This window comes from Heliangelus exortis, chromosome 1 (genome assembly GCF_036169615.1).
Source record: "Heliangelus exortis chromosome 1, bHelExo1.hap1, whole genome shotgun sequence".
NCBI classification, from domain to species: Eukaryota; Metazoa; Chordata; class Aves; order Apodiformes; family Trochilidae; genus Heliangelus; species Heliangelus exortis.
Window position 1 is genome coordinate 134877466 of NC_092422.1, and position 20442 is coordinate 134897907.

General features: G+C 45.5%; 1 protein-coding gene and 1 pseudogene across 6 annotated transcripts in view; one reads left to right on the top strand and one right to left on the bottom strand.

Moving 5' to 3' along the window:
* Positions 1–20442, top strand: part of CACNA2D4 (calcium voltage-gated channel auxiliary subunit alpha2delta 4) — a 131173-nt gene that overhangs the window by 102357 nt on the left and 8374 nt on the right. For 2 of the 6 annotated variants that reach the window (XM_071767944.1, XM_071767953.1), the window contains 9 exons: positions 3597–3658; positions 4829–4843; positions 6723–6767; positions 7722–7784; positions 13185–13255; positions 14072–14147; positions 15964–16016; positions 17002–17057; positions 17799–17819. In XM_071767944.1, the coding sequence (XP_071624045.1) occupies positions 3597–3658; positions 4829–4843; positions 6723–6767; positions 7722–7784; positions 13185–13255; positions 14072–14147; positions 15964–16016; positions 17002–17057; positions 17799–17819 (462 nt within the window). Of the gene's footprint in view, positions 1–3596; positions 3659–4828; positions 4844–6722; positions 6768–7721; positions 7785–13184; positions 13256–14071; positions 14399–15963; positions 17058–17798; positions 17820–20442 lie in introns of those variants that run through there. The other 4 variants (XM_071767974.1, XM_071767964.1, XM_071767991.1 and 1 more) reach the window with 3 other exon arrangements.
* LOC139791752 (uncharacterized) lies at positions 18476–19333 on the bottom strand (annotated as a pseudogene).

A 20442-nucleotide genomic window follows, 5' to 3' on the forward strand; every position in this document is an offset into this window, starting at 1 on the left:
CTGGTACAGGGATGCAGTAAAGACCTGAATCCAGCCCACTGCCTCTGTCAGGCTTCCCCTGTCCACTCCTGTGGGCTCCTACAGCCTTTTCCCCCCAAATCAGACCATTCACATGCTTCCTGAGGACCTTGGTAGCCACATTTGCAAGAATTATTGTTGTGCTGATCCACTTGGACTGCCTCTTCTGTCAGGTCCAGCAGCATGGGCAGGTTGCCCTTGGTTTGGGGTTTTTGTTCTTTTTAACTTGCCTGGAAGTTATTTTTTAAGTAAGATGTTTAGTAAAGTAAACATTTTGAATGGGGCAGCTCCTCTGCTGATTTAAGAAGGGAAATGGGAATATTTCAGACATAGGGGATGGGGAATGCAAATGGGTGGTATGGACAGGGCTGACCTGCTGCTCTGGTATGTTCTCCCATTTGAATCACAGGTTTTTATTTAACCATCGAAGTGGCTGCCATGAAAACAGGTTTTGAATGGCAAAGTACATATCAATAAATAGGATGTAATCTTGCAACTCTTTGTTATGCCTTCTTTTTGTGGCAGGCCTGAGAATTAAATCTCAGGGAAAGCTTCTTATGAGAACAGCATATGGATAATCAAGGAGCCAAGTCAGGGAAGGCAGACAGGGAGAGAATCAGAGGCTGAGCTAATGAGGCAGACATGCTCAACAGAGGGATGAACAGGTGGAGGGGAAGGTTCTTATCTCCATCATGAATGGCAGCGTGTGATCCCAGAGAAAGCCTCTGCAGCCATGCACCCCTTGGGTTTGCAGACAGGCAGGGGTAGGAAGTCATGCAGATGTCTGGGTAGTTTGTCAGCATGGTGAAGCAACATGTAACTATGCAAGGCATGCAGCACTGCTTGTCCTCTGTGTTTTATTTCATTGCTGGGATGCTAAACTTGCAGAGGTTGCTTGCATGTTACATCAAATAAAACTGCTCGCCATGGTCTCACCAAGGACTCTTTGGTTGTGGATGAGCTGCACAGCAAGGCCACACCTCATTTCATGGGTTTCAGATCTTCCTGTTCCTACAGCATACTCTTTACCACCAGAGCAAATCCCTATACTTTGGAAAAAGCAAGGGAGGGTTATTTCAGCTTTTTCACTCTCACCTGAGCTGTAGCATCATCCTTACCTCAGACTGAATCATTGCTTTCCTTCATTCTACCCATCCTCACCAACAGCCTAAAGGCACCTGGGTAAGTACTTCTTAAGAGCACTGAGAGGGTGTTTGTGGTCTGTTTCTCCTCAGTTCCCATCTCTTCCTCAGGTCACTTAAATGCATGGAAGTTTCTCACAGCTCTTGCCAGTCCACTCTAACTGAAAGGAAAGAGCACAGAGCAATCACTCTAATATGGTTCCCTGTGATGGTACCATCCATCCAGACAAACCTGACTGCAAGGCAGAGTAGCCACCAGCTTTGCTTTCGGTGAGCTCCTCAGGCTGTACTGTGGTGTGAGGAAGAGAGTGGTGCTTGCTGCAGCTCAGCAGGGACTGCTAGAAATGTGTGCTGGACCTCTGGGAAGGAAAGAAAGGGCTGATGCACAGAAGATGAGTAACTGCCAGCCCTATGTATTGGTTAGGGCTGCAAAGATTGCAGCCAACAGACAAGGCTTGGTGACAGATGGCACAGACAGCTTAAATATGGCCATAAGCTATGTGGAAAGAAGGAGGGAGCTGGGAGCCACAACTTTCTGTCCCTGTGCCGACCACCAGTGCAACCCCCCAAGGTATTCTACCTCATGCTGCAAGCAACTCTATCCAAGTTTGGTACATGCCAGTAATGCCTCCTGAGCCAAACACCCTTGAAGAGCAATTTGAGGCTAGACATTCCTACTGGCAAAAGCATGTGCCATTGAGTAGGTCTCTGCACTGCAAGGTCAGTTATGTATGTATGAACTCCTCTTCAAGTCTCATAAAAACAGTGTGTCCTAGGTAATGCTCAGTCCCATTGATGTGATCTGCTGTGATAAGAGGCATAGCTCTTCCTTGAGGTGGTTTGAAAGGATCATTATGAATTTATTTAAAGCCCCATACCCATTCAGATGTTTGGGCCTCATCAAATTCAGCAGCAAAAGCACCGTTTCCTTCTGTCATGGTCTGCTGATTTGTCGGTGAGGGCATCAAGCCAAACCATGCCTGCAATAGCACTGCTGAAGCTGATGATTCTTCACCCGCGATGGACTGAGCCCCATCCTTCCTCTGTTTGCATTCTATGTCTTGTCTGGTTTGTGCTCTAGGAAGCTTAGGGCAAGACAGCTCTATAAAAGTCATTCCCCCAGGTACAGGCAACAGGGAGAGCTGGGAAAGAAATGCACCCATGAATGGGATTTTGTGTGATGTGCCAACAGGGGGAATGTGACAAGGAAGACACTGGTATAAAAGGTAGAGCTGGTGCCAGGTTAGTCTTTGTACATGCTGCAAGAAAATATACTACTGCATACTCTGGTTTTAATTCATACCCATTTGAATTAGACCACCAGGTTAGCCTGAAAACACCCACACCACGTGATTCAGCTTTAAGGGAGGTGTTGCCCCCTTTAAAGCTTCTGCTAATTCAGATGAAATCTGTAGCAACAGCAACACCTCATCTGCCCAGTATTGGTGGCTGTGAAAAAAAGTCTTAAATTCTCCCTCTCTTTTCTCCCTCCCTCGCACTTTGTATTCTATTTCAAGGTCCTGCTTGAGGCTGTAATTCTGTGGAGCTCTTGGATTCAGTCAGTTGACACACAGCCCTGTTCTTCCCCATCACTCTGCCAGGCTGTGCATGGCTGTGCTGGTTATTACCTGTGCTTGTAGGCAACCTGCTTGAGGACAGCTAGGTTATTCTGTTGGGGACACCCTGCACCAGTTTCTCCTCCTGTGGAGCTTCAGAACCATGATACTGGGAATAGAGAAAAAAAATAAGCCAAGAAACTAGGATGCACTTCATTGAGAAACACACACACACACACACACACAAGCACTTTTGCTTAGCGGAGCATGCACTGCGCTGGGACTGGGTAATGAAGCACTATTTCTAGTTGACACTTTTTCATCAAGTGGCAGTCATATTTTTGTGCTTTTTCAGTTGCTTAGGAGCAGTCTAAACCACTGTGGTCTCCCCTTGAGACAGGTGAGGTTTCAAATTAATCCCTTCCTTACACTGGCCTAATTTATTTGTGAGTGATGCTGTGCCATGCAGGAGCTGAGGCTGGGGTGATCAGAAACATCTTCTCTGGTCAGAAAAATCTAGAAAAGACAAAGATAAAATCTTGTATGCTAGCTCTCCTGAGGTTTTTGTGTGGGATTTTTTTTTTTTTAATTATTAATTTGTTTGTGGCTCCATAGTGTTTAGTGGGAGGAAGGTGTGAGTACCTCAGTTCAGTCAGTCTCCCCTTTTCCTCTACCTTGTTAAACCTCTGACTCTCATTTGGCAGTCTGACTCAGTGTTGACACCCTGATGCTTATCATTCTCACTTGGAAGCAGATTGTGATTGTAATTTCCATCCTATCACTTTGGGCAAATATTTACTCCTCCTTTCCTAACCTGTGTTTTTCTTTCTCTCTCTTGAATGTTCTTCTTTTCATTCTCCCCTCTTTTTGTTTCCCATAGCTGTGGGCGTGCAAATTAGGTTGGAGCTGCTCCAACGCAAGTTTTGGATGGCCATGCAACAGGTAGGAGCATTAGCAACTGTGCAGTGAGACAATTTAATGCTTCTCATCGTCTGTGTCAATGCTGTGTTACATCACATATGATGGCATTTTGATGAGGGCTTTTGTGAAATTCATATTAAAAGATTTATGAAGTAGATTAGTTTGAAGTCACACATTTCTGTAATCCTTTGACGACACTAATGCCATGTGAGCCCTGAATCTGTTCTGCAAATGCTGTGTTGACAGTGTCAGCATCCTGGCCTGGCATTAGCTCTGCTGCATATGACACATTTAATTGTGGAAATATGTTTGTGCTCACTCAGCCTTTCAGAAACCTCATGGAAATCTGTAGGTTTGGGCACATGGGAAAAGATTCTACTGCCCTCTCTTATCATTTTGATAATAGTAACAAAACACTGCTAGCTTGCTAGCTAGCAAAAATAAAAAATTATTTGCTTTGGGGATAAGCTGTCACTGTTGTCTTAATTTTGGACACTCTTGCTGGACTGAGGGAAGTGGAATAACTAAAACAGCTCCCTGCTCCCTGAGAGGCAGGCTAAGTGAAACGCCTTTCCCTTACGGCACAGAAGCTCTTACCCCAGGCTTTGCTTTTGGAGCAACATACCAGGAGGGTGGGGCTGGTGGACTGAAGCAGCACCCAGCATAAACAGCTCTCTGCTGTCATGACAGGGAACTCTTATCAGACAGGGATGACAGAGGGGAGGGCAGGAGGCTGCTCCAGAGCACACATGGGGAACAGAAAACTCAGAGTTGGCTGCAGGTGGCAGGAGTATCCTTGCAGGTGGGAGGTCACATAAACCAAACCTGAGCTAAAAGGATTTCTGTGAAGCACATGAGCACAGCCTAGACCATCAGCAGAGAGCTTAATTTAAAAAAAAAAAATCTCCTGAAGGCCATACCCAGGTGGTTCTAACACATGCATGGCTCCATGGGTGTGAAGTGAAACTGAGAACCCTCATTAAAGAAGCCAAAAGGAGGCCTGTGTGCCAAGTGCCTGCATGCCACAGCTCTGCGAGGCACTGGTATGAAAAAAGCCTGCATATGGTTTCCCAGGACACAACTGCCTTTGGACAGAGGAATGACTAACAGATTTTGTTTTCTCTCTCTCTTTCCCCCTTCACTGCATGCTTTGCTGCTCTGGATGTCCATGCTGTGCCTCCCATCTCCCAGCCCAATGACACTGATGTAAGTTGACAAAAGCTGGGGACAGGGAGGCATCCCCATGTGCCTCACCACAGCTCGGCTTTGTAATCGTGTGTCATTTGTGTACCAGCATATTATAGGCCCTGGCCCTTGTCTGTAGTCACTGGAGATGGTCCAAGCCTGTCATAGGCTGTGCTTGTCTTCACAGTAATTAAGGGTCTCTGACAAAGCTGAGAGTGCTCTGGATCACAGTGTTTCAGAAACCTGACCAACAGCAGGAAGATGCTGTGAGGTAGGCTGCTCTCTGAGGAGGGAGCTGTGCCCATAAAGCAGTAGATGTGGTCTCAGAGAAACCAGGAAACTCAGGTTCAGCTCTGCTGCTGCCTCAGGGGCTCCCTGCAAGCTGCTGATGCTCTCAGACCAGGCTCCTCACTGCACTCCCTCTGCTGCTTAGCCAGCCCAGCACCAGGCACTGCTGGAGTTTCTCCAGGTTTGGAAGAGCAACAGCAGTGAAACTCAGTCCTCACACTGTGGAGGAAGATGCTGTGAGACACAAGCCCTTCTTGTGGAAAACCACTCTAGTTTACCTGCTCTGTTTGTTTTCTGATTACTGAGCTCTGTATTGGTTATCATTCCTGAAGAAAATAAAACTGGTTCCCTATGGCTATGTTTCTCTGCTGATCAAAGGAACCCGCCAGGAATGAAGTACAGGGACACCTCTGTGCATATATCCAGGCAGACAAAACAGCACGATGATGTTTTGTGGTGAGGCACAGGGGAGATGATGCTTGCAGCTATGGTTAAACAGACGGTCTAAAACCATCATCCTCAGAGACAGTGTCAAAGTTGGGGTGTGACATTGCAGAACCATGGGGCTTGAAACAAACTCAGGCATCTCTGAGTCTCCTCTGAAGTTGAGCAGAGGAACAGAAATCTGAAACTAGGGTTTGTTCTGCAAAAGTGAAGAGGAGAAGCAAATTCTAACTGAAAGTAATAGTCTTGTTGTGGTCTGAAATGGCAAAGTCACTTCTTGTTACTGAGAATCATCCAGAAAGGAGGCTGGGGCTTACGTAGAAGGGTTTTGACAAAATAAAGGGCATCTGGCTGAGAGCAGTCTACGTAACACATCAGTGTCCTTCCCTGACCCCAGAAAACCCCTGGCAGGAAGAGGACCCTGCATGCAGAAATGGCAATGCCATGTCAGCTTTCACTCTTCCACTGTTAGAGAAAATAGCATTAAATATAACACAAAGAGACAGGCACACACAGCCACGGCAAACTCAGAACAATTATTAAATCAATAAGCACCTGAAGGGCTTTGTTACTCACCACTTAATTCCTTGTGTCCCCACCCAGTTCAGTGTTGTGAAACACAAGTCAAGTCCAGTACACAGAAATCCTAAATGAAACAAATGGATGGAGCCTTGGGCTACATGAGGACCATTCACATCCAGTTTTATCATTAGCTGTCTGGAGAATAAAGAAACCAACAGCAACAACAACAAAAATATCACTGCCTGAGAAGAATCATGATCTAAAATACAATGCCATGTGTTTAGTCCAGATACCAGCAGATGCTGAAATGCATGCTGGTTTCTCACCAGTGCACAACAACCTTAGCTTTCACAGCCAAAGAGCTTGATGCCTCACCTTTCATTAACAAGTCTCTGCTGGAAGTGTGTCAGAGAGGATCAGAGCCTTTTAGCAAAGTGTATGTTTCTCACAGAATTGCAGAGTACACAGAGCCACTGAGTGGCCAACTTGTTGGGATGGTGCCTGTGCTACCCATAGATTTCACCTTGATGGAAACACTAGCTAATTTGCAGAGCTTTAGGAGATGCTGGTAGTCAGACCTCAAGTTCAGCATTCCCCATGGGGAGACTGTAAGATGAGCTCATGCCATGCTGTTTTTCCTTTCCAGTGCAGTGCCTTCGATGGTGCCTGTCCACTAAGCTGTCAGGATGATGTAAGTTGCCCACATTTCTTCTCTGTTTCTGTGATGCATGTGACTGGCTACATGCTCTGTGGAGGTCTCTTTCTCCTCCAAACAAAGGTATTGCCTGTCATCTCCTCAAAAGAGGTTGCACAGCTGGAGCCAGACCTCATGCTGTTGAGGCAAACCTGTAGTTTAGGTCTTTCTCTCTGTTCTGAGATGTCAGCTGAGCCCAAGCAGGGCCATGGGGATTCCTGCTAGTGACTCTAAGGGGAGTCCATCTGCTCCAAGGCTGTCTCACTGGCATCCCAGACCTGCCAAAGATCTGTCATGACATGCATGTTGGCCACCCCACTTTGCACTTACACCAATGCTTCGGCCTTGGTCTAAGACATGTTTGGTACAGAAGCTCCTCAGCCCTGGAGAATGAGAGCACCAGAGAACTTTCCTTCTATGTTCATGTAGAATTCCCTCTGCATCCTGGTTTTTCCCTGTGAGACTTAAAATTTTTCATCTGAACTCTGTGCCTCCATTTCCTGTTCTGTAAAATAAAAAATAAGATCAGCACCAATGATACTCAGTGGTGAGGAAAGGATTATTTCATGAGTGGTTATAAACTCTGAAATCAGAAGATGGGAAGCATTAGATACCATTTTATTAAGGAGAAATGCTCTCCAAATATCCTGCCACTTCCTGCAGGATGCCTTGTCTTCTTGAAAGTGGCTCAGAGCCTGCTAGGCCTGTACATAGACCTGGCAAGAGACAATCTCTGTCACAAGCAACTCACAAATGAAATACTTCAAAATTTGGAGGCAGAGAGGGAAAAGTCAATTGTCTAAAACCCTTGGTAGCTGAGCCGTGGGGCTAGGCATGGAAATACTGAGGCTGTTGCCATAAGCACAATCCCACATTGCTCCATCCTGCACACAGCAGTATGTACCAGACAACCATGCTGTCTTTAATGTTGCTTCTCTTTCATCTCTGCAGATTCTGAATTGCTTCCTCATTGATAACAACGGCTTTATACTCATTTCCAAAAGACCTGCAGAGGTAAGAGAGCATAAGAGAGGGAGGAGAGTGTGCTTGGCTTGCTCCTAAATAACCTACCAGAGCTGGTTAACACAAATGCAGTTCAATTGTGTAATAAAGTGTGGCCACCTTATAATTAAATTTGGCTGTGGAGTGAGGGGGAAGCCTCTCGACAGAGTGACAGCACATCCTAGGTAAGAATGGAATTTGCAGTGATAAGGAAGGAATTAGTCAAAATATTTTTGTATCAGAAGTGAGGAAATTAGACTCTTTTCCCTCAGCACAGATGCTACTGAAAGATGATCTGAGACAGTCCCAGGAGGCAGGCATGCCCTGACGTGGGAAGCCAAGCAAAAGAAGCAGTGTTTTTGAGTGCCTCTGAAGCCAAAGCAGGCATTCTTTGGCAAAGGAAACTGAGGGGATGGTAAGAGCAAAATGCCAAAGGCAAAAATTAAGATGAAATCATTAAAGAAAATGGGAAACAGAAGGACACCGGAAGAACTGGAGGATTTACTAGACTTATGGAGGTGAAATGAGTAAGGAAAAAGACTTAGAATAGTAATAAACATATAAGCAACAAAAGTGACTTCCTTCTCTCCTACTGCGAGTGCCTCCATAACAGCTTCTAGGGAGCTGAAGGCGTGGGGTTTGGGGTGTGACATCCTGTGCAGCCTCAGTAAAGCCAGGGTTACGAGCCCCTACGTGGTTTAGCTTTATTTTTCTGTTCTATGGTAAATTCACCACAGAGCTATTAATTTTTTAAAAAAATAATAAAATGCCATAGATTTGGATGTCAGAAAGTGATGTATTGGAACAGTCTCATAAATTTCAAAGCAATAAGTCAATAGCAAGAGTGGACTTATAAAAGAAATGGGAAATGAAGCAGTTTTGTTACGGACAGAAGTGTGGAGTTTCATTAAAATTGCTGTAGTACTGGAGTTAACAGATACTGTATGCATATTTTCAGAAGGCAGTAGATCCAGTCCCAGAAATTACTTTCTTCAATGCATGACAAACAGGTTAAAATGGAAATTAAAAATAAAGTAACAGAACACCTGATGGATGTGATTGGGACTATCAGCACAGTGTCTGTAAAGCAAGAATTCCTATCTTACCGGCTATAGTTCTTTGAAAGTGTGAATAAGTCAGGAGATAAGGAAGAATGGATGACCTACTACATTTCAGTTTTTCTAAATGCCTTGAATAGAGTCCTTTACAAGAGGCTGAGAAAGTAATGGTTAAATAGTGAAACGTGAAGCCGTGGTATTGATCTCAAAGTAACCAGGACAGAAAAGAAAGAAGTGGAATTTTTAGGTGGAAAACATCAGCTATACGAGTACCATGGATTTCTATCCAGACTCGTATTGGTTAGCATATTCAGAGTAGACTGACAAAAGAAAAAGGTGAGATGGTTAATTCTGCAGGCACTGTACAGCAAGTTCAGAGATGCCAAAATGAGAGCTATGGAGACTCACAAAGCAAAATTAATCAGCAACACAGTGGCAGCAGGGGTTGATACAGACAAATATCAAGGGGGACATATTGCAAGGAATCTCTTTTCTGTCAGGAAAGTGACCTAGCTGGCACACTGAATATTCCAGTAAAATTGCCCCTTTGATCTTGGTGTGACAAAGTAAGCAATGAAAACTTGAAAAATAGGGGAGGAAAATGCTGTAAAGTTGTCTTGTCTCCTTACTCTGGGAGGCCAGGTCCTGCTGCATGTTAGGGTGAGCTGCTATTCTTAGTAATTTGCTGTTTCCTCCTCTGATCCCCAAAGCATTTTCAAAGGTGCTTTCCTGGGTCCTGTGGCCTGTACATAGAAAAAAGACAAGTTCACCCCCTAGGTACCAGGGGTACTTTTCATCCTCAGCACCACCCTCCTGAGTTCTGCCTCTGTATTTTTCCTGGATCTTATGGAAAATGTTTTTAAAAAAAAAAAACAAACTCATCTCTGAAAGATCTGGCAAGAAGAAACATGGAATTATAGTGGATTTGAGTAAATTATAAACATTATCCATATGCCTTCAAGATCAGGCATTTTAATAGACACAGAGCTGTCATCTCACCCAGCTGTTACCTCCCCTGACCTCAAGGAGTTCACCATAAATTTTCTTCTGAGTTATTTATCTTGTTCCAGTTACAGCTTTTATTTCCAGGTGGCACCTTGAGTGTCCATACTGTTAAACCCTACAGGGAATTCAAAACAGCAACAGCATTGAATAAATACCAAGTTTCATAGCCTTGCTACCTGGATGTTGCTGTGTGGGATCACTTGCTGCTAGGTGGCCTGTATCATCTCACACTCTTCCCTCAGTGCATCTTTTAACATAATGGGAAAAAAAAAATCCCATACCTGAATTTTTGTGGGTTTTTTGCCTTTTTTGAGAAGGAAGCTAATTTGCTGCCCTCCGTCCCTCTTCATACCTGACATCAAGACCAGAAAGAGTCGCTTAGCTGCCCAGGTCAGCTTTTCAAGACAGTGGCAGGGAGAAGGGCAGGAGACACACCATCCAGGACATGAGGGAGTTTCTGGGATGCTGAAGGAGCAAGGGTGCACAGCAGAGCCAACTGCCTTGCTTTGCTGCACGGACCCCCATGCACATCCCTATTTCCCCAAGGAAGCCAGCTGAGGAGCTTTCAGATCCAAAACACTTGCTCCTCAGGGCAAAGCACAAGTTAAGAGTAAGAGAAGGATGCCAAAGTGCTTGTGTCCATAGAAGCCCCCAGGGCTAGCAGCTGGCACCAGACACCTGCTTCAGGGGGCTCTGAGAGGTTTTGTTTTGTCTCTCTGCTCACTCCCTTGGGGTTACAGTGCTTTCCTGGGCATTCAGCCTGCTGCCTGCCTGGGGCTGCCTGCTGCCCACACCTCCTTTCTGGGTGACCACACTGGAAACTAAGGGCATGGAACACCCTATTCATGCAGGAACAGGGTGGGGACAGCCTGGCTCAGGCTGTGCCCTGCTTAGTCCTTGAGATGGGAAATCAGGGTGGGAGATCAGCTCTAATAACCTCTGCCTGAAGGTGGCAGGAAGCTTACTGGCAGTCAGAAGACATCATGGAAGAAAGAGGAGCTCAGGATTTTAAAAGAGTGATGAGTTGGAAGCTCCCTGCAGGATTATTTGGGGAGGAGTGGGTAATTTCTTAATTCAGGCTAATCTCCCCATCCAGACTCCTCACAGAGGAGCAAAGGCTTAACAGCCAAAGCCAGGAGAAGGGATTGATGGAGGGAGAAGGCCAGTCAGTCTAGGGAAGGGGAGGAAGAAGGGAAAGGAAGTGGCAGGCCCAGTCTGTGCTGAAATGCTGCTCTACACTGTGGCACTGTGTTTCTGCCAGCATTTGCAGCAGTGGCTCACGACCACCCCTGAGTGGTTAGCCACCTTTTGCTGCCAGTCAGAGGCACAGCTGCAGATCACAGGTCCGGGGAGGTCCCTCCACCCACTGCACCCTGATGTCCCCTTGCTCTCTAAACCTTCCTCTAGGATTGCTTCCTTCTCCCTGAGGCATCTTGCAGGATATGTCTGCGAGCTCTGTCCAGGTGGACTTCCAGGGGCAGGGTGCAGGGTGGCAGCTAAAAGGCCAAGATCCCATGAGGGCTGGGGAGTGCTTGTGGAGAAGCAAGTGCTGGCTCTGGTTTGAACCACGCAGCAAAAAGGCTGCCTCCTTACCCAAAAGCTGGCCCATTTGGGAGATCCTCTTTTGTCTACAGCTTTTGGGTGTAGCAAAAATCCAAGCTGCTCAACAAGCCAGCAAATCATGGACACATACACATCTGGGAGATGTGATGTACCTTCTGAGCTGTATGTGCACCCTGCAATGCATTATGGGCTTGTACAGGCTCAGCTGCAGTGGGATGTAGTACAGTAGGTGTCATGCTCAGTTACATTAATAGCTCCTCATACTTGTACCTATAGGAAGTACATCCTACCTGGAAAAATTTAGTCAGACATCAGCATCTTTAGACAGGGCAGACCCCATTTACAGTCCTGCAGTGCCTCCATCCCCTCCCCCCCACCCCACTGGCTGCAGCTTGAACTGTGCTAAATCTCACTGCTCTGGCCCTGGCTCCTGCTGGGGCTGCAGACTGGTATTAAATGGGAGCAGCTGGTCTACTCAGCACCCTGATTAGATGGGAAGAGCGAAGGAGGTGAAAAAAGTTAGTGCTTACTCAGACATGTTTGACTATGTCTGAGAGGATTACAGCCTAAATGCTTAAAGAGGGGTTGATGTTATGTATCGATTTATACAGTAAAGGCCTTCTAAAGCCTGTTGGGAAGAGGCTCATAACCACTACTGTTAGGTGATTTCCATATGATCTTAGGTAAATCTTCCTAAGGGCCTTATTTTTTAGTAGAAATGCCCCACTCAAATAAGTAAAGTCATCTGTATCTGTTAACGTGTGCTAAATGACTGGTAGCCTATCAGTGCAAAAGTCCCCCCAAACTGCATGAATGGTTCCATAACATATGGGCCAGGAAAACAAATGGATTACAGCTCATATCTGTCTTTTTATTATTTACCAATATTTTATTTACTTACTCACAAACAAAGCCGGAGACTTTGCAGATCTGAAGTATTTTTGCAAATAGTTTTGTCATGGGCTAGTACTCAGGAAAGCCAGAACTGTTGTTTGAAGAAGCCTTTCAAGCAGCAGTTCCCAAACTTGGGGCTGGCACTATATTTGAAGCTATTAACTTCAAAATATAAATTGGACTAGCAGGCCATAAGCTTTGGTTTTGGTACAAGCATGCAAGTGGGATTTGGTGGTTGTTGAGCCACAAATGTTAGGGCGGAGCCAATGCAACATCTCTGGCCATGCCAGTGCATAGTGTATGGCAGTGCAAAGGGATGGGTTGGTGTGTGTTGTGTTGTTTGGGCTGCTGCCTGCTCAGGACTTGCACAGGAGTGAGTGATTAAATTTTGTTTGCTACCTAAATAAATCTGTACAGTGCACTTGTGAGTGGTGGGTCAGGTCGCCTGGGGCAGCAGGAGAGCAGAGGCTTCCAAAACCACTGCAGCTGTGGGCTAGCAGAGGGGCTCGAGTAGAAGAGACTGGGGCCCTCAGACCTAGAGCATGTGGGTTTAGAAAGACCACAGGAGAGCCCAGGCTCCCAGTGTATCAACATGTCTGGGGCTCTGGAGCTTGAGACTTTGCCTTTTTATATCACAAGCTTCGAGGATTCACGTGGGCTAAATCGTTTCCAGACATGGTAGGAATGGTGCAGGATGCCCAGCTGGCAACAGGAGATGTCCTCACTCAAGCTTTCCAGCCAGCCAAAGGACAAAGCTCAGCATTGCTTCCTTTTAAAACATTTGTTATGTGTAGTAGGCCTCCAGACAGAGTGAGTTGGCTGGAACCATCAAGCGTTTGGAAATTTTACTGTTGACAGTTTATTCTGTGTTTTTCCTTTTTTGTGCCTGCAGACTGGAAAATTTTTTGGTGCAGTGGATGGCTCAGTAATGACCCAGCTACTAAACATGGGCATGTTCAGGCGGTAAGTGGGGGAATCTCTGTACTCTGCTTCTCTCTCTTTAGCTGGTGTGTGGGTCAGAGGATACTGGGCCCCACAAGCAGCACTTCAGCAGAGCAAGATGCATGTGCTAATACATGCAACTCTCTTGTTTTGCACCTTTAGCTACCTGACCCCTCCTTTGACTTGCTCAGCCATTGTCACTACACACCCTGTTTTCCTCCTTTTGGGCTTTCCCACCTGCTGCAGAGCACCAAGGGAGACAGTAATTCCCAATCTCTGGGTGGCCAGAAAGCAGCTGCACCTCCGTCTTTTCCAGGGCTGTGGGAAACACTTCTTGGCATTTTGGGTGAAGTGTTTCAGTTTCTCCTGTACTTTGGAAAGCCTTTCTATGAGCTGTTGTCTGAGACTCCTGAGATATGATATTGCATCTGGCTGAGCACATTTCTCTTTTTCCTGAAAATACTGCTGTTCATCTCACTTTACCCCCACCCCCTGTTAAAAGAGAGTTCAGAGTTTCAGTGCCTTGAAAAGAGAAAATAGGGGGACCTGAGGTAGCAGCAATTACAATTCTGCTTCAGAGCCTGCTTTACTCGCCGTCTGAAATGAGGGACATACTTACTCCTGTACTGACCCAGTTTTATCAATCCAGGGCCTGTATTTCTTGCTTTGCAAAATTCAGCACTGACCAAATATTAAAGAAATATGTAAGCAAGCCACTTACTTTCATTCTTCTGTACAGAAGCTTTTATATTAAATGCAGTGCATGCTTATGTGCACATCCCAGAGGCAGTTGCATTGCTTGCTTTTGACTGCTTGCTTGTCTTGTGTTGATTGCAGGGTGACCATGTATGATTACCAAGCAATGTGCAAAGTTGTGTACCATCACCACAGCGGTGCCCGGCCTTTGCTCAGCGTATGTATCTGTCAGCACACAGCCCCCTCTGGGCTTGGCTGTGGGGGCTCACTCCTAGAGGACATCTCCAATACCTTGATGTAGCATGGTCCCCAAAAGAACTTAGTAGCTGTTTTCTTTCAGGTGATGGCAGTGATGCCCAGTCTCACCAAAGGCGGATTTTTGAGGCAGTGATAGCCACTTGACAGTGGTTTGCAATTTGGCTGTTTATTGGCATTTAGGATCTCGATGAAAATCAGAAAGACTGGGCAGAGGACTGTCCTGGACTGGACAGGCTCCTAAAAGCCAAGGAGCCTGTTAGCAGGTGAAATGAACAGAAATGCTTTTACAGGGCATGGTTTCACTCAGCAGCTAAAAAAAGAGGGTTGCACTGTCAGGGAGTGGAGCATCTGAGAGAAAGCTATCAGACTCTCAGGAAAGCATGAGTGGGCTTGGAGCAACAGACAGAGGGTTTAAAGCTGCCTGCAAATGCTGATAGCTCAGGGAAACAGCTATCAGAGTGAATAATTTTGCCAGTACCCAAATGCAACCTCTCAGTAGTCTGATACAAGCTAATAATCTAATGCCACTCTACCTGGCCTCGAGCAGGCAGAACTGAGCAATTACTTGACACTCAGGCCACCTCAAACTGGTTGAAGCTACTCTAAACAGGGATGTGTTTATTGCTTTTATGATTGTTTTTTTGACACCTTAAAATGTGATGTGCTGGCAGTATATCCTACAGCATGACATGGTCCTCTTTTTTCCAGTGAAAAAAGTTTCAACTAAATATTATTTTGTAAAAATGTGTTATATTTTTAATTATATATCTAGTTTGGCAATAGCTATACTTAAGCTGGGTAGATAAAATATTGTGACTGTAGTGAAAATATTTTATCATATCTTCAAGACTTTTGATTACTGAAAAAAATGTCACAAAATCTACGCTGACAATACTCAGGTAAATTGGGAAGAGAATAAAAGGGTGAGCATTCAGCCTTCAACTTACCCTTTCTTCAAGAAGGAAGAACTCAAGAAAAGTCCATTTTTCATATGTATCATTCAAAAGAAAATTCAGGCAAATTCCCAACCATCTATACATATTATTCTACTGACTTATTTTGGTTAAAGATAAGTTAGTTAGCAGTAATGGAACATTATCTTGTGTCTGTGACTGCTGTATCTGGTTTGGGTTTGAGGATATGGGCACGATTATCAGAGAGAGATGAAAATTAGACATGGTTACCATGAAGAAAAGAAGCAGCAGGATCCTCTGCAGATGAATTGTCCCTGGGACAATGCTGGATTTCTAATTTGTAGCTGAAAAGCAGGAAGATGATAGAAGTCATGCCATCTTGAGGAAAAGCTGGATGAAAGCACAGTTAAGCGTAATCAATCCATGGCAGATAATACTAAATCCCGGGCAATGCTGCATCCTGTCCCAGAAACACCACTTGCTATCAGAATATAAAAGCATCCTAAACTGGTGGTGTCCCATTTATCTGTGTTTCTCTTCTGCTCTGAGCTCTCAAGGTCATCCATACTGGAGAGAAATCATCAAGCAATTATATCTTCAAAGTCCTTCATACATTTGTGATAAACTCCCTGACCCTGACAGGGAGGGGGTGAGAAGATATTATTAGTAGCAAGGCAGCTCCACTGTCTTTGATGTGTTTTGAACATTTTCTAGTGATGCTCAGACCTTGAATTTCCAGCCTGTCTTCAAGAGCTCTGATCAGTGGAGGGAATTGGTCTGAAACATGGGGTCCTGCATAACTATTATAACCTATTATAACAGGTTCTTATGGTATTTCTCATTTCTTCTTTTGTTCTCCAGCCAATTTATGCCTTTCTAGCTGCAGTGAAATGGCTGATAAGTGATTTCCTCATGTGAGTACCAAAAGATGGGGCTGTTTGGGAGGCTCAGACCAATGGGGACGAAAGCTGAGAAAGCTGCAAGTGAAGGGCCCCCTGATAAAGGGCATTGCTCTCAGCCTCCTCCTGACATTCAGCTCAGTGCCTTGCTCCTGGGAGACAGAAAGCTATTACTATTCCCATTTTGAGAAGCAGAGGCCCAGAGCAGGTCTGGGATTTACCTGAAGTCACTCAGTACAAAGTGGCAGAGTCAGAAATAGGACTCAGGTCTCCTGGGGCCCCATAAGGATCCTTGATGCTGAGTCCTCTTGCTTGTCTCCTTTGCCTGTGATGAGCAAATGCACACTTACACTTTGCAGGGGCTGAAGGCTCAAGGAAGGAAGCCAGAGAGCTCAGGTCGGGGTGACAGGAGAGGGAGAAAAGACTGAGGGCTGTGAATCCAGCTCCAGATTAGGGCTTACCTCAAATTACTGGGGGAATCGAAGTTCAAGCTCAAACTAGGATGAAAGTGTCACTGCTTATCTTGCTGGGTGTGCAAAAGGCAAGGTGTGGAAAAAAATCCAGCTCCTAGGGAATGAGCATAATTCAAAATAATCCAATGTGATGTGCAGCTACCTCCAAGTAGCTAGTGTATGGCCTCCCTTGGGGCCATCCACGCCTGCTCCTCAGGTGGGTCTCATGGTGACTGGATCTCCTCCAACCATTGGTGGCTGCCAAACTCAGTCCTTCCTTTGCTGGCAAAGCCCCTGCACAATATGTACTCCAGGAAAAAGCCCATTCAGTTATTCCACAGTACAGATCCCATGATACAGAGCTACACACTCACCATGTGAAGAGGGAAATAAAAAAAACCAAAAAAGAAATCTCAGACTTCCACTGCCAGCAAATTGATAGTAAGCATTTCAGAACCGATACTCGCCAGGCGACAGGGCCATCTCCCTGACACCTGCATCCTTCCAGACTGCTGAAAAAGCATCCTCTGTTCTTGCTCTTTTGACAGCTTCCTTTTGGAGTTTAACATGAGTAGCTTCTGGCACTCCGACAACTTAGCAGATGGTGAGTACATGAGAGTCCAGCCACCCCATAGCATATGAGTGCTACAGACACTGGTGGCAGAAGAAGCTGGATGGGGAAGCCTCACCTTGTGCAAGGAGCCCGTCATCTTTCCCAGCACCTCTCCCTCCATGGACACTGGAATCCAGCTTCCAGGTCCCACCATCACCCCATCTTTCTCCACACCCATCCCCATTTCAGGCTGCCACAGCACCAGAGCAGTCAGGGTGAGACGTGCAGCTCAGAGCACACCAATTGTTTTCCTCAAGGTAACTGCTGGGGTAGGGGGAGGTTTTTCTTTCTTCCTGGTGTAATGGGACAACAGTCACTTTAGAAAGCAACATTTCCTTTTTCTAGTTAGAGAACCCACCCAGTGTCTGGGTACTACAGAGGTTCCACTCACCTCTCCCAAAGATGACTGACACACATATTGGTAGAAGTTGCAGAAGGGACTTTATTTACTGGAGGACAGACAGCCTGATGTTCCTGCAGGGAGCTGCTGTGGATGCTGAATGGCAGCAGATTGATTTAGTCTTTGCTTCAGGAGATGTGAGAAAAAAAGGAGGAGGGTTCTGACTGCTGTTCTGCTCATCACCATTTCATTTTGTGCTTTCTTCATCTCTCTCCCACCTCACCTCCGTGGCTGTTGTGTGCAAATTCATCTCTTCACTGTGCTGCCATCGTGAAACTGCCACGTGGCTCCATCTTCACTGTGTGTCCATGTGTGTTGTGCGACTTTCCCAGCCAAGGCTGTCTTCCATCACTGTAAGTATGACCACTTAGCTGTGAAAAGAGGAGGATTTAGCTAGAAATCCCAGGCTAGGAAAGACTTCCATCTTTCAGACAATGGGGAGCTTGTAGAATGGTGTGAGAGGGACAAGGCAATGTCTGGCTCCAGTTCCCTGCATTACAAGTGATGCTCTTTAGCTGGCTAAGCTGGTAATGGAAGGTCTGTCTCTGAGAAAGCAATAGAAGAAGGGGTGTACCAGCCTCCTCAGTGACTGCAGATGCAGACAAACCCATCACTCATTACTATGGCATCGATGGGCCCATAGCCTGTGTACCATGTCATGTCCTTAAGGCACCTTGGTTCCCAGCTGCCCCGTTGTTTTCAGCCATTACATCAAAACCAAAGACCAAGCCATGCCTTCTCAGAGAAAAAGTAAATAAGTAAAGCTATACAGGTCTCATAGACTTCAGCTATTAAGAGGCACCTTAACTGTTCTTTTCCACACCCCATGGCTTAGCTCCTTCTGATGAATTCCAGCCCAGCTTCAGGATAATGTAGAATTTCTTTCAAGCAGTTCAACTGATAAGTGTATGCTCTGGCTCATAAATCTGTTCCTACAGGCTAGTTAAAAATCCCTCCAGACTGAGTCCAGACTGTGCTTGTGTTTGTAACTCCATGTTCCATATCTAGCTTATATTCCCTTATTTGCTCTCTGTCCAGCAAGACATATGTGTGAGACAGAGATGGAGAAATAGAGACAGTTGGAATGTGTCATAGTGTATGAAGAAGAGAAAAAGAAAGAGAGAGTGACCATGGATGAAAAAAAAAAAAAAAAGTAGTGACCATGTGTGAGGGGGAGTAGCAGGGTGGAGAAATACTATTGGGGCTGAAAGAAATTGATTGCATATGTTGTTAAGAAAGGGCTGCAGATTTTTGCCAGAGATGTTAACATTTTCTTGACTGCATGCCAAGGCTGGTGTATGCAAAAAATATGGAGAGAAGGAGACATTTTGTGAGTGAGAAACTGAGCACATTTTTTCAGGAGTACGTGCAGAGGAATTAAGATCCAAGTCAGGGATCTAATGCCTGATTGTGCACCTCTGGCTCTGCAGCACTGAGCTGCCCAAATTCTCTTGCTTTCTGGGAAGATGAGGCTTACCATTCAAATACCGGCATGATATATTCAGACTGCACCATCATGCAAATCTGCTTTTCAGAGGTGGTGAGAAGACATGTTTGCTTCCAGAGATTTTTCACTGCTCTCTTCTTTGTGTTTGTAAGGGCTTCTGCTTTTATGGACATCATTACCATAGATTAGAAAGCCTTTAATTAAGCCAAAATTACTTCCAGCCAAGGCATGCAGCCTAAAAAGAACTATTTCTAGAATTCTGTAGCTCAGTAAAGTTGCTCTTTGCCTGCATGGTAATGTACACAGAAAATATTTTAAAATATTACTGATTAAATTCTGTGTTTTGTATCTGTAACCAAGTGGCAAATTTTGTCTCAAGGGTCCCAGAGTAAACCTACTGACTTGGGTGCAGTTATCCATGATTTACACTGGTGGGAAAGAGTTCACAATCTGGGCTGTATAGTTCATAACAAGACACAGTGGCTGCCTTTGCTACTCAGAAGGATTAGTTGCCAAATGTCTGACAAAGTCTTTCTGGAAGTGCAGATGGTAGCAACGACAGCCTGGAATTAACTCACTCTTTGCTATAAAGTTTGCTATTTGTTATCAGCTCCTCTGACTGTTTACTAATCCCTGATCACCAGACTCTCAGAGCCCTGAGAGTGTTTTGATGTCCAGCATGTGCATGCAGAGGCTCAGCCCAGGCATTTTGCTGATGATGTACGTGCTACTGGGTTCCTCTGAACTTCTCAATAGTGCTGCAGCTGCACTGCTTCCAAGCAAATTAAGTGGCAGTAGGTTTAAGCATAATCTCTGTCATAGGTCTTGTCTTGGTGCAGAAGTTAGGGGATTTTAAAAGTGGCTTCTTTTCATTAAGCCTGTGCCAAGAAACTGATTTAAGATGGTCTGTGCAGGGGGCTTGTGCCAATTCAGCACAGCTTAAAAATACAGCTTGGTGCTTGTGATGACGTTAACCCAGAGCAAGTCAAATTACAGATGTTCCTGAAAGATTGGAAACAGAAACACAACTTCTGTTGGTGATTCAGTCCATACTGCCAGTGGCAAAACTGCCCCTGAAGGACTAAACCCAATGCATTCCCCATTTCCAGATACATGGGCTGCTTCTGTCACCACAGCACAGTTTGGTCCAGAATTACTGCTTACATGTTGCCTCCCCGGTCCTGTCTGTGTCCAGAGCTGTTACTGCTTCTGCCCATGTATGTGGGTCAGGCCCACAAGCAGCACCAGCCAGGCTTATCCTGGGTGTGGGTGCTGCAGTCTCCTTGGCTGTTATTCATCTCGAGGCTCAGTTCTCCAAGCCCACCAAGTCCAGCACAATGGCCCTGATTCAACACTGGTTGAGATGGAGAGGATTCAAATTTCCTTCCATCCTATATTTTCCAAGCCAGGTGTCTGAATCTCTCCATCTAATCCTGGTTCCTCCCATCCTGTGGAGAACAGGGGTCATCCTTCCTTTTTTACATGGCTTTAACTCCATCCCCTTTGATGACACTGAATCAGGAGGCTGG